The sequence below is a fragment of the Notothenia coriiceps genome, unplaced genomic scaffold (genome assembly GCF_000735185.1).
Source record: "Notothenia coriiceps isolate Sejong01 unplaced genomic scaffold, NC01 NC01_scaffold00025681, whole genome shotgun sequence".
NCBI lineage: Eukaryota > Metazoa > Chordata > Actinopteri > Perciformes > Nototheniidae > Notothenia > Notothenia coriiceps.
Genome location: NW_011358382.1, coordinates 3,539 through 14,277, shown reverse-complemented (window position 1 = coordinate 14,277; position 10,739 = coordinate 3,539). Strand labels below are relative to the sequence as shown.

The following is a 10,739-nucleotide window of genomic DNA, read 5'->3' as shown; positions in this document are numbered from 1 at the left end:
GTCAGCCATGAAAGGCCAAATAAGGCGTGTCACGGCCGACGGTGGGAGACACACCAAATTGAGTTTGGGCGACAGGGCACACTTACTAACGAAAACGGCCGATTTCGGCCTGGTGTGTCAGGGCCTTAAAGCTTCACAGGTCCGTCGGTTATGTCCTGCGCGGCTCGCCCAGCTCCAGTTCAATCAGTCAAAGAAAGTCCGAAGATTTTTTGCAGGGAGCAAAACGCCAAAGTGGCTGTTTAATGTATTTTGTTTTTTGGACATGTCTTATAATTTACTCCATTGAGTGTTGACAAGAAACACGTGTAGACTAAATATGTGTTTAGTTTTGATTACCTATCAGGTACGCAAAGGCGCTTAGTGACACAAGTGACGTTACACATTTCAGATTTTTGCCGCGCATGCGTACCTGCGTACCAGTTATGTGCACCCCTGATAATAGGAGACCTTTTAATGCTTCTGTTTGTTCACTATTAGTTAGGACTCTTTGACTCGCCATGTGTGATCCTGTGGTTCTCTCAGGTGCGTCCTGGCTAAGCTGGGGTCTGGTGAAAGGAGCTGAGTTCACAGGTCAGGCCATCCACAAAGGGGCATCTAAACTCCGGGAACACATCACCCCGGAGGACAGACCCTCCAACGTCAGCCCCACAGTCTCCAAAGGCCTCCATGTGGCCAAGCAAGCGACAGGGGGTGCTGTCAAAGTCAGCCAGTTTCTAGGTGACTAGTCATACCCTATCAGCATATTAAACTGACCTTCTGTGGACATCTCATTGAGTAATGCTTTGTTGCTGCAGTGGACGGGGTTTGCACCGTCGCTGGCTGTGTGGGGCGGGAGTTGGCTCCACACGTGAAAAAACATGGAGGCAAGCTGATCCCAGAGTCGATGAAGAAAGACAAGGACGGGCGTTCTAACATAGATGGAGCCATGGTGGTGGCTGCCAGTGGAGTGCAAGGTACAGTGCATTTACATGAGATATCCATAATAGGACATTTTTAGAGATGTGTAATAAAATGTGCCCAACATGCATTGTGCTTTGTGGTTTTACTCAGGGTTTGCGACAATGTGGACTGGTTTGGAAGTAGCAGCAATAAACATCACTACAAGTGTAGCATCAGAGACCGTCACCACCGTGAAACACAAGTAAGCTTTCCCTTCCATTTGAAATGAAATGTCTCAACACTGTCACATGCTTTAATATCAAACAATGCCAACAAATTGTACAACACTGCTTTCTAAACCGGTTTTTGATGTGCATGTTGCAATTGACCTCTTACATCATACATGCAAAACCAAACGTGCACTCACTGTTTTATTTTAAAATTTACTTTGCAGATTTAGGGGTCTACAAAACCATCTTTGACCCACCTAAAGAGAATAAGTGAAATGTTTCCTAACTATAGGAAGCTATTCAACTTGTGTCACCACTAATCACTCAGACAACTTTTTTTAATGAATTGGCTGTTGCTCAAAGCTTTATAAAATCATTGATGCTATTCTAATTCACTGCCTGTGTGGCAATTCACATGATGGTGCTGCTTTTCACTGATTCCTCAATATGTTTCTAATGGTCATTTCCCAATTTGCAACTTTTCTGTCCTGCCTTAAATTCAAATCTTACCGTAATGTAGGGTTGTGTTTTAGCTATACAATGTCTCATTTTAAGTGAAACACTTAATTTGCAAGGTATCTAATTAACTGCACCCAAAACAAACATTCCCATCTTGCTATTTTATCATTTAATGGTTTCTTAATTCATTTAAACAAATATCGATATTGTGGAAAGAATAAAGAAAAAGGGAGATTTTTGACTTGCATGGGTGTAATGCTCACATAACAAATCACAAACAGCATGGCATCTTTGCAATCCTTCCACTGCTTACTAATTCTTCTCAAATCCTCTGTTTCTCGCCTCTGGCTGTGACCTCTCACCCTATCTCACTTCTGATGAAGGTACGGGGCAGCAGCAGGACAAGCCACAGACAACGCTGTCAATTCTGCCATTAATGTTGGTCGCACTGCCTTCAACGTTGACAATCTTGGGATCAAAGCTATAGTGAAAAAGACGGGCAAGCAGACGGCGCATGCCATTTTGGAAGACTACAAGCGTCCGGAAAAACCAAATAATGGGAAGCAAGTAGTTAAATCGGGCAAATAGCTGGTATTACTCTGCCTTATCATCTCAGAAATGCCTTAAACTATAATTCTATCAAATACATCTATATTTAATTTTCACTATTTATAAAACGTATTCTATATTTAAAAGATAACTACTGTTATTTGCAGATCCTTGAGTTTCATTCTCTTAAGCACTTTAATCTTTATGTAAAATAAGGTAAATGGACCTAAATGAAGAGAACCAGCATATTATATAACCAAAATGAAGACATGGTGATACACTATAACATTTAGGTATTATCAATTCACTTGAAGGATATCATTTTAACTCTGCTCTTTATACTAAAACAGCATAGAATGGTTAACTTCACATTGGAACATTACCTAATCTTCGTAAAGCGTCTTGAGTTTTTCCCTTGGGGACTGCAATTTATATAATTTGAATAAAGGATGAGAATCAATATCTGTATGTATCTTCAGATATAACTATCGGACAAGAAGGTGTGTGTTTTTCACTGTGTTGTTTAAAATGAGAAGTAATCACTGCCTCTTACTGTGCCTGCAAACATCTAACTGTATTTAAAACTGAAGCTGTCTATACACCAACATATATTTTTGTTCCACCTTCATTAAAATGATGTTTCTTATGAACTAGGGGGGACTAAAATGTTATTGCCTACTGCTAGTCTGACTAGTCTAGGACTATCAAACCTAAATGGGTGTTCTGCTACAACATGAGGTGTGGTCTTCTGTATATTGTTTGATATAAAATAAATCTATATTTTATTTTAATGGATGAACTATTTAACAAGCTGTGAACTTAAGTGTGATGCTAACTTTGCCAACCAATTTTTTTTTTTTTTTTAATTATCTGGTTTGTGCTAATTTAATCCTGCTTTAACGTCAAAGTTGTTTTCAGGTGGCTTTCAGGTACTCGAGTTGAAATTGTCTGAAAAAAAATAAAAATGTTGAAAAAACGCATGATATTTTGTTCATGTATTTAGAAGATTAGAGAATTCACAGCTAGCTTATTTTTTGCTCTATAAGCAGGATATATATTTGATTTTAGCCTAATGCCTCCATCTAGTGTTTTGCAACATGTATGTTTACAGGATCATAGTAATTGTTTATTCTTTAAAGCAGGGGTTCCCAACCTTTTTTCCCAAGAGCCCCCCCAAATGACTCCTGTTGGAAGTTGCGCCCCACCTAGTTGTAGAATTTTTTAGACATTTAAACTTTAATTACCACTTTTGCCCCCCCCCCCAACTTTGAGTGGAGCCAGAAGTTGGAGTACCAAACACTGACTCCAGGTCATCTGAGTACCTCACTGAGAAAGTTATGTGCACCCCTGGTTATGAAGGTTTTTCTGCATATAAACGGTTTGCAAAGTCACAAACCCTCAAAGTAAACCCTGTAGCGAGTACAACTCTAAAACAGAAAATACCTGTCTAGGCTGCCCCAGAACGCCTCGTTGGAGATTTTTCTTTTTCCATTTTTTTCTTCCGGAGTACGGTGACGTAACCATGCCCAGGTCCAAATGGAACAATCCGTGGAGCTCCTCTCACACACACACACACACACACACACACTCACACTCACACTCACACTCACACTCACACTCACACTCAGCCTTATCTTTTCTCAGCCGCTGCTCCGTGGATTTCTCAGCCTGAGACAGCGAGACACCACGAAACTCAGGCTGAGTTCAGGTGAGTATCGGTGTCTCGCTGTCTCGCAGACCCCGCGCAGCAACCAGGAAAAGATACCAGTAATCGAGCTCACACTGTCCGCTCCAGCAGCGAGCCCCGCAACGTCCCGCCAACACGGCACCCAGACCCCACGCAGCATTCTCATCTGTTTGACATTACTGGTGTCATTTTCTGGTTGCTAACAAACACCATTGTAACACATAATCACTGATGTTCCGCTGTAACGGTGGTGGACTCATCAGAACAGAGTGGGCGAGCTGACCAATCAGCACAGTGGGCTCAACAAGTTGTTTAGGACAGAGAGTGGATACACATACTATACAGAGATGCTGTATGAGAAACCAATGCGATTTTGGAACATTGAATAATGTAAATCTATTCCAGACCTCAACAATGGCATTATGATCATGGCCATGTCATGGGACCTTTTAAGTGTTCATATAATTAGGAACATCCATTCATACATTTGCCACCGCTTATCCAGAGTTGTGTTGCAGGGCAAGATGTTCCAGCAGATTATAACATCGATGAAGAAAATAAAAAGTACACTATTGTTCTACTCAGCGAGATCTCAAGGTTGTGTAACAAGTTTGAAATTAAGTTGAGATGGTAAATATTCCTGATTGCGTGACATTTTATTTATATTTCTTAAAAAGTTCCGAAGAAAAATACAATATGTACTATAGATCAGGGGTTCCCAAACTTTTCAGCCCGCGACCCCCAAAATAACAGTGGCGACCCCCTGTCGACGGGGGAGGGGGGGCTAGTGAATTAATTTCAGTTTTCCGCACTCGCCTCGTTGCGTGGAAATTATACAGATGACTAGTCCGCCCCTGAAAATGTCTATGCAAACATTACTATTAATAATATATATTTTTTGTAATTGTTAAAAAAAAAAATCTATTTTATTTTTTTATTTTTTATTTTCCATTTTTATTTTGTAATCATCTCGCGACCCCCACTCGGTGTCTCGCGACCCCCACTTCGGGAACCCCTGCTATAGATGCGTATTTATTGCGGTCCATGTATGCTGTGCACGAAAATCGTGCACTTTTGATTCAAGGGGCTAAATAATGTGTTGGCTTTAACAAAATCCATTGGACTTCTTTTAGGGGTATGGCTAAGTTTGTTACTGTAGTCTTTTCAGGTGGGCCATAGACTTGGCCAAAATTCACTGCAACAGGGTCCACCGGGCCAGGAGTGGCATTCTATAGCATCAGTGGTAAAAGGGCGCTGCCGATCACTGTTGATAGGAAAGCACATGAAGTTCGGTTCATGAATGCAGAGGTCGAGTTGAACCAGTTATTTATCACAGACTGAAAAGAGGCCGAGAGAAATTGATCAATTCACATTGGCAGCATTTGTCCCCGGGGAACAGCCGATTTGTCCAACAGTATTGGGGTGGGATTGCACTGTGGTCATGCTGTCAGCTGGAGGAAGCTTCTGATCCATTGTCAGATGCTGAATGCATATTCTTGAGACATTATCTGAAATGAAATACTATTGTAACGTTCACAGATGGAGTCGGAAACAGGCTTCTAGTTATTAGGCTTTAATAACTCTTATTTTCTTTGAAGATCACAGGTACAGATATCACTTGCAGGTTCAACCTCACACTCTCCTAAGCTCTCACACACACACACCTTTATAACCCAGACTTCCTCACCACTTCCCGCCCTCCCCCGTCTGCTCCCCCAACCACAGGCCCGCCCTCAACCAGTATCCCGGTACAGCTCTATGATTGGCAGAGAGACGGGGGAGTGACACCCTCAGCATCCTATCAGAGTCGCTACACTATGTTAACAAATTCTCACTGTAAAAGAAGAAGAAGAAGAATACAGTTAGTGGTTCAGGCACCCTATGTTCCTTGCAGTGAGCTTTAATGTGGTTTCTAACTGACCGACAATGGCCAACAGGCCACATGAGGCAACAAGAGGACCTAATATAGGATAGAGAAGCCTGGTGATCTCTTTCTTTTAGCTGGGCTCATCTTTAATATCATCTTTGGACATGTGACATATACATCTGTTGTTGCTTTACATTTGACTTAAACAAGTAAAGGAGACAAATATGTAGTGAACTGGTCTTAGTCAAGTACATTTTCATAATATCATAAACACAACAGGTAGGGGGCTTTACATCTTTACAGCCCTTGACTCCTACTGCTATGGTCCTGAATTGTCATTTTGTCTGATTGAAAACATATTTACAAAGAGGCTAGGCTACTAGTTGTAAATGTAAAGTCAAACTAAACTAGTTTGTCAATAGTTTTAAGATTGTTATGCAATCTGATAAACTGGGACTTCTTGAAAATAACCTTCCGATTTTTGAGGACAAGTAATTTGCCTTTAGCAAGCCAGCTGGACAAAAGCCATATACTAAAGTAATTGTTTGCAGCAGGTTGAACAAATTCAAAAATGCTGCCATAAAAGCATACCCATTGTCACAGATTCAGTCATGCAAGATGTGGCCTTATAAAAGTAAGACGGCTGTTGCTCGTTTCTTTTGATACAAAAACACGTGCAAAAAAACATTAGATTGACTTCTGCTCATTCTTAAGTGATGTTTATAAGAGCCTGTGTGAAATGTGTCCTTTAACCGCATCACACTTACTGTATCCATGCGCTCGTTGTGACTGGCCCAATTAATTATTACCATCATCTACCTGTGTGAGTTGGTCACTCAAAACACATGTGTAGTGCAGTATTCAATCTGTAACCCCCAGTATGTAAACGCTGCCCTACTCGGTCACTTTTTCTGCGGATTTTGAATCCGTTTTGTTTTAGCACTGGAATCAACCGTGTGAAAAATCTGCTTTGAGTATTTGATACTACCAGTTTATGCTACAGCTAAGGAAATATGTTGGCTTAGCTAAACACTGAATACTAACTACATTACATTGCATTTAGCTGACGCTTTTATCCAAAGCGATTTACAATAAGTGCGTTCGACCAACAAGATACAAACTTGAAGAAAACAGAATCATACATGCATGTAAAGCTAACGCTACATAATACTGAAAATGGTAAGTTCACTTTTAATGTAAGAGCAGTGCTTTCTTATATTTGTTAGTCACTTTAACCCATAGCAAGTTTGCTAGTTAGCACTATGGTAAAGTAAGGTTAGCCTTCTGCAGCATGATGTTGAAACATGCTAAACACCTGCCAGACAACCAGAAAGGAGGACTCGAAACGCAGTTTAAAGCTACTTATATGTTTTTTAGTACATGCAGGCTAATTAGTGATCGTTAATAAGTGGATTTGTTTTATTAATACGAAGGAATGAGGTTAAGCATGCAGGTCAACATGAACGCGCATCGTAAAATTAATCACACATGGAGGTTTCTCGGTTTCTGTGCGGGTGCGCGCTTATAGAAACGAGAACGCGCAATGCTGATGACACGCGAGCGGGCCGATGTAAATCACTGCAATGAGGGGAGGGTGGAGGACACCGGCTCCAAGACAAACGGCAGGCAGGCAGAGCACCATCACAGGGGCAACAAAGGGACGCGTGGTTCCTCTCAGGCATCAAATGAATACATGATCCATTGAGACAAATTCTGCCTACAGCAAAACGATTTTTTCCCTTCTGCCATAACCTCAAAGGTAAGCGATTGCACCAATTCAAGAAATGATATGTTGTGTTCATATATCTGTTATTGTTTTAACAATATATTAAGCCAAAAACCCTAGCCAGGCTTATACTGTTAATGTTGTACTATCCGTTGTAATAGCATGTTTTTGAATTGCCGTTGAGATTGGTTTAAGGCACACCATGGAGCATGAAATGGGTGTGACATGTTACTTCATAATGTGTGTGCGATGAGCAGCAGCAAAGCTTGTATGTCATGTATTAGGAGTGTTTGACTTGGATACTCATTTCTACCTGTATTTCATGAGGTCAAGTTAAAGTAATTCTTCAAATAGTAAGCATTTTCCCTGTTTTATTTATGGTGTAATAGCACTGTACAGTCATGGAGCTGGAGCACTTCGATGAGCGGGACAAGGCTCAGAGAAATACCCGCAGGGGCTCAAGAGGGAATGGGCTCGCCAGTCCCACTCATAGCGCTCACTGCAGCCTGTACAGAACCAGGACACTGCAAGCCCTGACCTCAGAAAAGAAGGCCAAGAAGATCCGTTTCTACCGCAATGGGGACCGCTACTTCAAAGGGATTGTGTATGCCATTTCTCAGGACAGATTTAGGTCTATAGAAGCACTGCTGGCTGACCTCACAAGAGCTCTGTCAGATAATGTGAACTTGCCACAAGGGGTTCGAACCATATATACTATTGATGGGATGGGAAAGATTACCAGCATGGACCAGCTGGCGGAGGGTGAGTGTTTCTTACATGTATGTTTCTTTTACCAAAATGTGTAACTTCCTCTGTTATATTGCAAAATAAATCAGTTAGACTATAATGTAATCTTTGCTTTATCTTTCATGTGCTTTGCTTTCATGTTCCATTACTTTTGTCTGTGGGAGAAATAGAAAACCATCTACTCTGTGTTGATTTCCTTTAGGGGAGAGCTATGTTTGTGCATCCATAGAGCCCTACAAGATGCTGGACTACACAAAGAATGTAAATCCCAACTGGTCACATGGTGCCAGGACGGCTGTGTCCCTCCGTGATCCTCCTTCTCTTGGTAGTGCGAAGGCTGGAGCCCCAGAAACCAGGGAGAGCAAGGACTTCATCAAGCCCAAACTGGTAACCATCGTCCGCAGCGGAGTAAAGCCTCGCAAGGCTGTACGCATCCTGCTCAACAAGAAGACGGCACACTCCTTTGAGCAAGTGATGACTGACATCACAGATGCCATCCAGCTGGACTCTGGATCCGTCAAAAGGATATATACTGTTGACGGCAAAATGGTAAGTGTTAAATTATCATTTGTAGTGGATTCTGTGAACCTCACTTGCTCTTTTTAGACTACTATTCTAATAGAGTATTTGTTTGGGGTTTTCGTTATAACTTGTACCAACAACCACTTTTATATTGAAAACAGGTTTAAAACTATCAAATAGACTCCCCTTACTCAGAGGGAAAATATGGTGAAGCTTAACAATAGTTTATCTTAATTTTTGAAAAAGATACTTAATTTCCATAAACTGAAAGAATGTGAACTGTTATACAGCCCATTTAGCTATTTGTTTAACAGTAAGCTTATTTCTAACTGAAGCTTTTAGACAAATTGTTTGCATTTTGAAAGTCATTAAATAATGCAACTGGAACAACCTTAAGTGCTCTACATTATACCTAAGAGAGTGCCATTACATTACACATTTCTCCTCCCACTGATAATTGAATTGCTCACATGTGGTGAAGAAATTATGCTTTTGTCAGCTAGAAGTTAAAGGAGATATAACCTTAACCAGTCTGTTGATCACAGTGTGTAGTGGATTGATCTTGTTGTGGAGACAGGCAGTGGTATAGTGGGGATCTTTTTACTGGGTGGGCGGGGAGGGGGGGAGACACTATGGACAGGCTCGTGGTACACTGTGGACCTCTGTGGACCTCTGTCGCCTGTTAGCTTACGTGACGCCGTTTAAAAAATATAATAATAAAGGGCGATGCCGGCCATCAGCGAACCGAGCAGGCCTTTCTGCACGACTGTCACTCAAATGCGGGACATATAGTCTCAATTTGAGGGACGTGGGACAAATGATAAAAATGCTGTGTGTGCAGTCCTGCACAAAGCGGGAGACCTGGTCACCCTACACACACACGGTGCTGCCCCTCGCACACACACACACACACACACACACACACACACACACACACACACACACACACACACACACACACACACACACACACACACACACACACACACACACTTCAAATCAAGTTGCATAAATACTTGAGCTACGTCTTTATTATACTTACTGTGAAATGTATTATGTTTTCGTCATTATTACAACAAATACACACTTGAAACTGATAACACTGGCAATGATTTTCTATGTATTAGATTATAAAAAAAAAATCATGCTTCAAAAGAGTGGAGGCTCCAAAAAAGTGGGGGGGCGGCGATCCCCCGGGTCCAACGACCACTACACCACTGGAGACAGGTATTCTTCTTCGTTTTTAGTTTAAATGTTTTCCACATTCTTTTTGTGGTACTGCATCCCACATAGAACAATTACACCACCACAATGCATTTAAGTCAGATCTGGAGTTTATCTAGCACAGTGAGCCCACTTTGAGTTTTATAGAAGAAATGTAACTATTCCTCTGTTCATGAATTTCTACCTCACTGAAAGAGAGAGAGAGGGCCCACTAGGGTCAAAGTCAACTGGGAATAATTGCTAAATTTGTTACGAGAAATGGGTTTCTAGGACTCTGCTTTTATTCCTTCTTAACAGTAGCACACTATTGAATTGTTCCGGTATTCACTTAGGGAGTTAGTACCAGATTCACCTAAATACCAAGCTGCCTGGATTATATAAAAATAACTATGTCCATTATTCAGTTGAACTTTCTTGACGGTTGCAATTATTTACAATTACACACTTAAGCAAGTGTCTCGTTTCACCATATTGTACCGCTACATCAAATTAAATAATATTCATCTAGATATTTAAGATTACAGGGGATGTGGATATTTATGGTTTGATATAAACAGAACTAAGTGGCAACTGCACATACAGTAGAGCTTACTTAGCAAAGTAGCTGCAAATAAATCCACTCTTTAACTAAACACAAGAACTTTATCACCTGCTCTCCACATGACTATCCTTAACACACACTACACTAAGTTGTTTTACTCTGATGGTTCCTATGGTGATGTGGTTTCCTGAGCTGGTTGCTAAGGAACAGCCTCTGCGGCAGAGCGGTGCAGCAGTGATGTCAGGACTGTAGGTAGAGTGTGAGAAGGGCCATACATGCAGTGCTCGGTCTCTCAGCCTCCTCATGCA

At 41.3% G+C, this 10,739-nt stretch overlaps 2 protein-coding genes across 3 annotated transcripts; both read left to right on the top strand.

The window, feature by feature from the left end:
• Positions 1 to 484: 484 nt before the first annotated feature.
• LOC104956254 (spartin-like) lies at positions 485 to 3,089 on the top strand. Of its 2 annotated transcripts, none has more exons than XM_010783721.1 (4): positions 485 to 717; positions 795 to 953; positions 1,051 to 1,141; positions 1,952 to 3,089. In XM_010783721.1, exons 1-4 carry the CDS (start codon positions 498 to 500, stop codon positions 2,154 to 2,156), a joined length of 675 nt encoding a protein of 224 aa, XP_010782023.1. In that variant the 5' UTR covers positions 485 to 497; the 3' UTR covers positions 2,157 to 3,089. The 2 variants fall into 2 exon arrangements, with proteins under 2 accessions (XP_010782023.1, XP_010782025.1); XM_010783723.1 differs by having other exon boundaries at positions 1,334 to 2,043.
• Positions 3,090 to 7,247: 4,158 nt separating this feature from the next.
• On the top strand, positions 7,248 to 8,693 carry LOC104956253 (serine/threonine-protein kinase DCLK1-like; the record flags this gene model as incomplete). Its single annotated transcript, XM_010783720.1, has 3 exons — positions 7,248 to 7,430; positions 7,787 to 8,159; positions 8,347 to 8,693. Coding segments are annotated over exons 2-3 (708 nt in total), but the record flags the coding sequence as incomplete, so codon positions are not given.
• Between the last annotated feature and the right edge of the window lie 2,046 nt (positions 8,694 to 10,739).